The sequence below is a fragment of the Apium graveolens genome, chromosome 6, assembly GCF_009905375.1.
Source record: "Apium graveolens cultivar Ventura chromosome 6, ASM990537v1, whole genome shotgun sequence".
In the NCBI taxonomy this organism is placed as follows: domain Eukaryota; kingdom Viridiplantae; phylum Streptophyta; class Magnoliopsida; order Apiales; family Apiaceae; genus Apium; species Apium graveolens.
Window position 1 is genome coordinate 287,785,491 of NC_133652.1, and position 10,789 is coordinate 287,796,279.

The following is a 10,789-nucleotide window of genomic DNA, read 5'->3' on the forward strand; positions in this document are numbered from 1 at the left end:
AAAGTGAAGCGAATTTGTCCAATTTTTTGGGTAAAGGTTTTGTAAAGTTTTGTTAATGAGCCTTATATAAATTCTTCCCTTACTTGAAGTTTTTAATGAGCCTTATTCAAAACTTTACTTGAAATTTTGTAAAGTTTTATATAAATTCTTCCCTTACTTGAAGTTTTAAATTCTTCCCTTACGTTGGTGTGAAGATCCCTTTCTTGGACAAAGACAATTATCACTATTGGAAGGTGAAAATGCACCTACATCTTCTTTCAAAAGATGAAAGGTATGTCGATTATATAGAGAAGGGTCCTCACGTTCCACGAAGAGCTTTTACAGATACTGAAGGTACTGTAGGCAATGACTTGCTTCAGATCTTATCACCAAGAGATCAATACAACAAAGAAGATTTCCAGACAAACTATGATAATGCCAAGTTTTATGTCATCAAGTCAATTGGTGAAGATGACATACATAAAAGCATTAAATACAATGTCTGGTCATGTACCAATCATGGTAATGGGAAACTGAATGACATTTTTTGTAAAAACAACAGGACAAAAGTGAAGGTGATCCTGTTTGTCCAATTTTCCTGTTTTGTGCGGTAAGGGTTTGTAAAGTTTTGTTACGGAGTCTTATATAAATTCTTCTTGACTTCTTGTCTATATCATATTTGCATTTTTGTCAAATGAGTGTTGCCTAATATTTCTTGTCGTGCATATTAGGTCAATAGGGGTGGGCAGTTTGTAGGCGTGGTTGAAATGATTGGAAGGGTGGACTTTGTCAAGACACTGGACTTTTGGAAGAGCAAAAACTGGAATGGGTTCTTTCCAGTGAAGTGGCACATAATTAAGGATGTTTCCAACAGACAACTGAGTCATATTATCATTGAGAGAATTAATAGACATGTAACACATACCAGGGATCTGCACGAGGTACGCGATATTTGTATGACATATTAGCTCAGGGGCTTTCTGATTTAAAAATCATCATTCACAAAATATAATGATGTCAAGAGCATTTATAAGTAACAATTTTTATAGTAAAAGCATAAAAAAGTACTTACTATATTCCTAATTTTCTTTCTGCCATTAATGTTATGTTACTGTAAGGTTTATCTTGATAATTTCTAATACTTGTGGATATTAATATTGCATATCTTCTCAGATTGGACTCCAAAAAGGTTTAGAAATGCTAAGAATTTTCAAGAACTATACAGAAATGACATCAATGCTGGATCATATCAACTTCTATGATAAGAGGGAGCGGAGCATTCGCTTAGGGCGATGAGGAACAGTAATGCAAGCAACTTAAACACAGGTTTAAATACATCATGTTTTCCTGTTATCTAAAGTTATATTCTTTTTTACATAAATATTTTGGCAATCCTTTTCGTTTCACATTTCACATTTCTCATGATCCGCAGAACATGGAAGAGAAGGAGGAGAAAGAACAATCAGTCGAGATGCTACCAAGAACTTTTCCAAATTCTTGGAAGCCAAAACTCGTATAGCCCAAAAACTCTCTTTTCTGTTCCTATGACCCATGTTGAAGAATGAGCCAAAGTCGACATGTTTCGTTTGGACTATATTAATTTATATATTTTGCTGAATTTGTTTAGTCAGTAGGCGTATTTGTAGAAACTGAACACTGTAATACAAATATACAGACAAAGGTGTTTATTCTTGTAAAACTAGGAAAACAAAATGTATTATCAGTGATAATAAAAAATATGGTTACAACGTTAATAAATAGAAACTGATGCCTAACAAGGTGGCATGAAAACAGACACAACTACTTGCATGACTACTAACATGTATCTACTACTGAAACCTTATTCAAACTTCCTAAAAACTCTCTACTGCTGCATGACTAAGTCATGTACATAAAACACTCCACATAATAATTATTAAATAATAACAAATAAAACAAATAAGTTTAGATTAAATCCAAACAATTTCTCCCTTAATCTAAACTTGTCTCATGCAATTCTTCCAGCCCGTATGGCTTATTCGACTGAGCCCGTATGGCTAATAATCTGAGCCCATATGGCTATTCAACTGAGCCCTTATGGCTAATATTTGAGCCCGTATGGCTATTATAACGCTGGTTCATCATCCTCAACAATTGCCATACTCTTATCACGGAAATAACCATCTCTAGTTTTTTGATTCTGAGATGCCAAGAGAAGTTGTTGTCTGTCTACGCTCTCAGACCTGCCCTTCACCCTCTCCTTGTGAGCTTTAAGATGACCCACTAACTATTTAACCGTCATAGCTTTCATGTCTCCCAACTGTTCAATATTTGGAGCTATCTGGAGAAATTTATCATGGACTAAACGTAGGATCTTTCTCACAAAACTTGACTCCTCCATCACTTCTCCAAGAACCCGTATGCTTGTTGCTATCCCGCTCAGCTTCATACAAAAATCATCGATGTTATATGTCTCATTCATGGTAAGAGACTCACACTCTCCCTATAACGTTTGTAACTTAGCCTCCTTCACTCGCTCTGCTCCTACACACATGGTTTTAATGGCTTGCTAAGCTTCCTTTACGGTTTATTTCTCAGCAATAGTCAGTAATACTTCTTCTGGCACGCCTTGGTATATAGCTGCAGGAGCTATCTATATCGTCCTCTCATCAACAACAGTCTTTGGGTCTTCTTCGATCCCACACCAAACACCTTGAGCTTTAATGAAAGCTTTCATTTTCAGGTATCATGTTGTATAGTTACTTTTCTTTAGAATTGGATAGCTTAAATCCACAGAGCTTTCTTTTGTCTTGGTTATCTCCATTATTACGTTTGTATGTTTGGGTTGATATTTGGGCATACAGCACCTGGAGCTCGGATACCAAATGTATAAACTGAACACTGCAATACAAATATACAGAAAAAGGTATTTATTCTTGTAAAACTGGGAAAACAAAATATATTATCAGTGATAATAAAGAAGATGGCTACAACATTAATAAATAGAAACTGATGCCTAACAAGGTGGCATGAAAATAGACATAACTATTAACACGTATCGACTACTGCGACCTTATTCAAACTTCCTAAAATCTTTCTACTGCTGCATGACCAAGTCATGTAAATAAAACACTCCACATAATAATTATTAAATAATAACAACTAAAAAAATAAGTTTAGATTAAATCCCAATAATTTCTCCCTTAATCTAAACTTGTCTCATGGAATTCTTCCAGCACGTATGGCTTGTTTGATTGAGCCCGTATGGCTAATAATCTGAGCCCGAACGACTATTGAACTGAGCCCTTATAGCTAATAATCTGAGCCCATATATCTATTATAACACTGGTTCATCATCCTCGACGACTGCGATGTTTACTTCTTGCCTTTTCCCTCTTTCACGTCGTGATTTGCTACATTCTGATGCATAGTGTCCCAAGTTATTATAGTTGTAGCACCTGATCCTACTCTTGTCACAGAAATAACCACCTCTAGTTTTTTGATTATGAGATGCCAAGAGAAGTTGTTGTCTGTCTGCGCTCTTAGACCTGCCCTTCATCCTCTCCTCATGAGCTTTAAGACGACCTACTAACTCTTCAACCGTCATAACTTTCATATCTTCGAACTGTTCAATATTTGAAGCTATCTGGAGAAATTTATCAGGGACTGCACGTAGGATATTTCTCACAAAGCTTGACTCCTCCATCACTTCTCCAAGAACCCATATGTTGGTTGTTATCCCGCTCAGCTTCATACAAAAATCATCGATGTTATCTGTCTCCTTCATGGTATGAGACTCAAACTCTCCCTTTAACGTTTGTACCTTAGCCTCCTTCACTCGCTCTGCTCCTACACACATGGTTTTAATGGCTTCCCAAGCTTACTTTGCAGTTTCTTTCTCAGCAATAGTCAGTAGTACTTCTTACGGCACGCCTTGGTATATAGCTGCAAGAGCTATCTGTACCGTCCTCTCATCAACAAAAGTCTTTGGGTCTTCTTCGATCGCACCCCAAACACCTTGAGCCTTTACGAAAACTTTCATTTTCAGGGACCATGTTGTATAGTTACTTTTTGTTAGAATTGGATAGCTTAAACCTATAGAGCCTTATTTTGTCTTGGTTATCTCCATGATTACGTTTGTGTGTTTGGGTTGATATTTGGGCATACAGCACCTGGAGCTCGTATACAAAATATAGAAACTGAACACTACAATACAAATATACAAACAAAGGTCATTATTCTTGTAAAACTGGGAAAACAAAATGTATTATCAGTGATAATAAAAAAGATGGTTATAACGTTAATAAATAGAAACTGATGCCTAACAAGGTGGCATGAAAATATACATAACTACCGGCACGACTACTAACACGTATCCACTACTGAGACCTTATTCAAACTACCTAAAAACTCTCTACTGCTCCATGACCAAGTCATGTAAATAAAACACTCCACATAATAATTATTAAATAATAACAACTAAAACAAATAAGTTTAGATTAAATCCCAACAATTTCTCCCTTAATCTTAACTTGTGTCATGCAATTCTTCCAGCCCGTATGGCTTATTCGTCTGAGCACGTATGGCTAATAATTCGAGCCCGTATGGCTATTCAACTGAGCCCTTATGGCTAATAATCTGAGCCCATATGGCTATTATAATGCTGGTTCATCATCCTCGATGACTACCATATTTACTTCTTGCATTTTCTCTCTTTCCCGTTGTGATTTGCTACATTCTGATGTATAGTGTCCCAAGGTGTCACAGTTGTAGCACCTGATCCTACTCTTGTCACGGAAATACCCACCTCTAGTTTTTTGATTCTGAGATGCTAATAGAAGTTGTTGTCTGTCTGCGCTCTCAGACCTGCCCTTCATCCTCTCCTCGTGAGCTTTAAGATGACCCACTAACTCTTTCACCATCATAGCTTTCATGTCTCCCAACTGTTCAATATTTGGAGCTATCAGGAGAAATTTATTATGGACTACACATAGGATCTTTCTCACAAAGCTTGACTCCTCCATCACTTCTCCAAGAACCTGTATGTTGGTTGATATCCCGCTCAGCTTCATACAAAAATCATCAATGTTATATGTCTCCTTCATGGTAAGAGACTCACACTCTCCCTATAACGTTTGTACCTTAGCCTCCTTCACTTGCTCTGCTCCTACACACATGGTTTTAAAGGCTTCCCAAGCTTCCTTTGCGGTTTTTTTTCTCAACAATAGTCAGTAATACTTCTTCTGGAACGCCTTGGTATATAGCTGCAAGAGCTATCTGTACCGTCCTTACATCAACAACAGTCTTTGGGTCTTCATCGATTGCACCCCAAACACCTTGAGCCTTCATGAAAACTTTCATTGTCAGGGACCATGTTGTATATTTTCTTTTCTTTAGAATTGGATAGCTTAAACCCACAGAGCTTTCTTTTATCTTGGTTATCTCCATTATTACGTTTGTGTGTTTGGGTTGATATTTGGGCATACAGAACCTGGAGCTCGGATACCAAATGTAGAAACTGAACACTGCAATACAAATATACAGAAAAAGGTATTGATTCTTGTAAAACTGGGAAAACAAAATGTATTATCAGTGATAAAAAAAGATGGCTACAACGTTAATAAATAGAAACTGATGTCTAACAAGGTGGCATGAAAACAGACATAACTATTGACACGACTACTAACACGTATCCATTACTGAGACCTTATTCAAACTTCCTAAAATCTTTCTACATCTGCATGACCAAGTCATGTAAATAAAACACTCCACATAATAATTATTAAATAATAACAACAAAAAAATTAAGTTTAGATTAAATCCCAATAATTTCTCCCTTAATCTAAACTTGTCTCATGCAATTCTTCCAGCCCGTATCGCTTATTCGACTGAGCCCGTATGGCTAATAATCTGAGCTCGTATGGCTATTCAACTGAGCCCTTATGGCTAATAATTTGAGCCCATATTGCTATTATAACACTGGTTCATCATCCTCGACGACTACCATGTTTACTTTTTACCTTTTCCCTCTTTCACGTCGTGATTCGCTCCATATTGATGCATAGTGTCCCAAGTTGTTACAGTTGTAGCAACTGATCCTACTCTTGTCACGGAAATACCCACCTCTAGTTTTTTGATTATGAGATGCCAAGAGAAGTTGTTGTCTGTCTGCGCTCTTAGACCTGCCCTTCATCCTCTCCTCGTGAGCTTTAAGACGACCCACTAACTCTTTAACCGTCATAGCTTTCATGTCTCCCAACTGTTCAATATTTGGAGCTATCGGGAGAAATTTATCATGGACTACATATAGGATCTTTCTCACAAAGCTTGACTCCTCCATCACTTCTCCAAGAACCCGTATACTGGTTGTTATCCCGCTCAGCTTCATACAAAAATCATCGATGTTATATGTCTCCTTCATGGTAAGAGACTCACACTCTCCCTATAACGTTTGTACCTTAGCCTCCTTCACTCGCTCTGCTCCTACACACATGGTTTTAATGGCTTCCCAAGCTTCCTTTGCGGGTTTTTTCTCAGCAATAGTCAGTAATACTTCTTCTGGCAGGCCTTGGTATATAGCTGCAAGAGCTATCTGTACCGTCCTCTCATCAACAACAGTCTTTGGGTCTTCTTCGATCGCACCCCAAACACCTTGAGCCTTCATGAAAACTTTCATTTTCAGGGACCATGTTGTATAGTTACTTTTCTTTAGAATTGGATAGCTTAAACCCACAGAGTTTTCTTTTGTCTTGGTTATCTCCTTTATTATGTTTGTGTGTTTGGGTTGATATTTGGGCATACAACACCTGGAGCTCGGATACCAAATGTAGAAACTGAACACTGCAATATAAATATACAAAAAAAGGTATTTATTCTTATAAAACTGGGAAAACAAAATGTATTATCAGTGATAAAAAAAAAGACACAACTACTGATACGACTACTAACACATATCCACTATTGAGACCTTATTCAAACTTCCTAAAATCTTTCTACTGCTGCATGACCAAGTCATGTAAATAAAACACTCCACATAATAATTATTAAATAATAACAACTAAAAAATTAAGTTTAGATTAAATCCCAATAATTTCTCCTTTAATTTAAACTTGTCTCATGCAATTCTTCCAGCCCGTATGGCTTATTCGACTGAGCCCGTATGGCTAATAATCTGAGCCCGTATGGCTATTCAACTGAGCCCTTATGGCTAATAATCAGAGCCCATATGGCTATTATAACACTGGTTCATTATCCTCGACGACTACCATGTTTACTTCTTGCCTATACCCTCTTTCACGTCATGATTTGCTACATTTTGATGCATAGTGTCCCAAGTTGTTACAGTTGCAGCACCTGATCCTACTCTTGTCACGGAAATAACCACCTCTAGTTTTTTGATTCCGAGATGCCAAGAGAAGTTGTTGTCTTTCTGCGCTCTCAGACCTGCCCTTCATCTTCTCCTCGTGAGCTTTAATGCGACCCACTAACACTTCAACCGTCACAGCTTTCATGTCTCCAAACTGTTCAATATTTGAAGCTTTCTGGAGAAATTTATCAGGGATTGCACATAGGATCTTTCTCACAAAGCTTGACTCCTCCATCACTTCTCCAAGAACCTATATGTTGGTTGCTATCCCGCCCAGCTTCATACAAAAATCATCGATGTTATCTGTCTCCTTCATGGTATGAGACTCAAACTCTCCCTTTAACGTTTGTACCTTAGTCTCCTTCACTCGCTCTTCTCCTACACACCTGGTTTTAATGGCTTCCCAAGCTTCCTTTGGTTATCTCCATGATTACGTTTGTGTGTTTGGGTTGATATTTAGGCATACAGCACCTGGAGCTCGTATACCAAATGTAGAAACTGAATACTGCAATACAAATATACAAACAAAGGTGTTTATTCTTGTAAAACTCGGAAAACAAAATGTATCATCACTGATAATAAAAAAGATGGTTACAACATTAATAAATAGAAATTGATGCCTAACAAGGTGGCATAAAAATATACACAACTACTGACACGACTACTAACACGTATCCACTACTGAGACCTTATTCAGACTACCTAAAAACTCTCTACTGCTGCATGACCAAGTCATGTAAATAAAACACTCCACATAATAATTATTAAATAATAACTAAAACAAATAAGTTTAGATTAAATCTCAATAGTATTATCCTTGCTTATTAACTGATGCAGTTGTAGTAGGGGATTAATAATAGTGACTTGGTGTTTATTCAGCCTATATATAGGCTATTTATTTTAGCATTATCAAAAATACAAAGGAAGAACATTTTCGCTGCAAACATGTGTATTTAGCTGATTTTCATGTGTGTGCCGAGACCATTTTGGCCATTGTCAGATGGAGGTGAGCTACTCCTTCATGGATACATATATTTTTCCTAGCATTTCTTATTTGTGATCAAGTTGTTTCTTTACCTTTGAGTCCTTTATTTTATTATACTAAGAGTAAGGACACGAGTTTTATTAATTTCTTTATCCTCGAGTAGAGTAAATTCCTTTTTCCACGAGTAGAGTGTCATGACATTTTTATGGAACAGGTTCTTTTCAAAAACCTCTGAAATAGGCCAAAATTAGTGTCTTTGTTTTTCAATAATGAATTACATTAAGAGTTCGCATCGTAATAGTTTTTAAATTAACCCCTTGCTACAAGTTTTTTAAAAAATAAAGGAAAACATATCTTTAAATTAATTCCTGATTTCAAGTTTTAAAAAGTAAGGAAAACAAGTGAAAGTTGAGTGAATTACTGAAGTAGTGTTCCAGAGTTTGTGAAAAAAATTGAAAATAAGTGATGATAAATGGAAATATGACATGAGTAGAGTGTCATGATTTTTTTTATTGAATAGGTTCTTTTCAAAAACCTCTTAACTAGGCAAAAATTAGTGTCTTTGTTTTTCAATAATGAACTAGTATAAAAACATGTGCAAGGCACATGCCACATTCTAGCAATATTTCGTAATGCAGAGACTTTGATTTTTGAATTTCAATTTGCACGAGTTTTGTTAAAAAATAAAATATACAGACCTTCATAATTTATTTGAAGTAAATGAAAAATATCACTCAAAACAGTTTATACTCAATGATTGTTTAGACAGAGTTACGAAATATTGTGCAGAGTTTACAGTTTTTTTTCTTTTCAGATTGATTCTGGTTATAGTAAGTATTTTGGGTATATGTGATCTTTGAGTTAATAATATGACGATATTAATTATAATTTTTGTAGGTCCGATATTTATGAGTGTAAGATAATTGAAACTTGTACAAGTCTTACATATCAATATGATGCCAGTAACCAAATAATATTATATCCTATCTATCATTGGAGTAAGGGAGTTTTGATGGTACATTTTTATGATTTTGTTGTCAGAGATAAATCGGTAATTAACTAATTATGGATATGGGATAGAAAAAATTATTAGAAATAACAGTTATACAAACCTCCAAATAGCCTGGACACATACTGATCTTCACACTACAAATATTAAAAGGTTTCCCCAGATGCTACCGCCGGCTCTATGATTTGCTCCAAGCTTACCAATGATCCAATCCTTCCTTATGTTGTAACAATGATATTACCTTGAGAACTACACTACTTTTATTGAAAACTGAATGAGGGCTATATATCCTTACAAGCATAAACAAACTGTAACTAACGTGACACAGACGTACCTACAAAATAGATAACAAACTAAACACTACTATCCCTTAATAGTAGGAAACACATTGACTGGATACTACTTAAAAACTTATTCAAACTTGTGACTAACTATTTCATTCCCTCCCTTAAATTAAATTGTATGTCAAAGATACATTTAGTTTACTACAGGGTCTTTACAAACTCCTAGTCGCTCCCTCATTTTCCGGAAAGTCTCCAACTTTAACGGCTTAGTTAAAACATCAACAACTTGATCATTTGTACCACAATGAACCAACTGAACAATTCCATTATTTTCCAGATCACGCAAAAAATGAAAACGCACCTCAATATGCTTACTCCTAGCATGGAAAACTGGATTTCTGGCCAGCTGTATAGTTGAGCTATTATCACATAATATGATAGTTCTTTCATCTCCTTGATAACCGAGTGTAGATAAAATTCTTTTCATCCATATTGCTTGAGTTGAACATGCCGCAACAGCCACAAATTCTGCTTTAGTTGTACTTAAAGTAACAATGGGCTGCTTTTGTGAAGACCAAGCTACTGCAGCTGAACTTAAAATAAAAACATAGCCCGAGGTGCTTTTCCTATCTTCAATATCCCCAGCATAATCACTATCAGTGTATCCAATCAGCTCATTATTTCCATTATTCTTATAAAATAACCCAAAATTAGAAGTTCCTTGCAGATAGCTTAAAACTCTTTTGGCAACCAACAAATGAAGCTTTGTTGGTCTCGACATATATTTACTGAGAAGATGAACTACAAACACAATATCTGGCCTTGTGGTTGTGATATACATCATGTTACCCACCAGTTTCCTGTAATAAGTTCCATTCACCACCACTTCGTTTTCATCTCGAAAAAGTTTGCAACCTTGAATAATTGGATTCTGGACAGGATTGCAGTGCTCCATACCAAACTTCTTCAAGACATTTAGCACATATTTTCTTTGATTAATAAATATCCCTTCACCAAGTTGTGAAACCTCAACACCAAGAAATAATCATATATTGCCGAGGTCTGACATGTCGAATTCATTCATCATTGATTGCTTAAACTCAGCAACCATATCTTTATCATCTCCCCCGTATATTAAATCATCAACATAAACACTAACAAACAGAAGCTTACCTTATCCGCTAGTC

General features: G+C 36.0%; 2 protein-coding genes across 2 annotated transcripts; one reads left to right on the top strand and one right to left on the bottom strand.

Moving 5' to 3' along the window:
- The first annotated feature begins 239 nt into the window (after positions 1-239).
- LOC141666174 (YTH domain-containing protein ECT3-like) lies at positions 240-1,275 on the top strand. The gene is made up of 3 exons (XM_074472169.1): positions 240-554; positions 711-920; positions 1,153-1,275. The coding sequence occupies exons 1-3, from the start codon at positions 240-242 to the stop codon at positions 1,273-1,275; spliced, it is 648 nt and encodes a 215-aa protein (XP_074328270.1).
- Positions 1,276-9,795: 8,520 nt separating this feature from the next.
- On the bottom strand, positions 9,796-10,557 carry LOC141666175 (secreted RxLR effector protein 161-like). The gene has a single exon (XM_074472170.1). It carries the CDS (start codon positions 10,555-10,557, stop codon positions 9,796-9,798), a length of 762 nt encoding a protein of 253 aa, XP_074328271.1.
- Between the last annotated feature and the right edge of the window lie 232 nt (positions 10,558-10,789).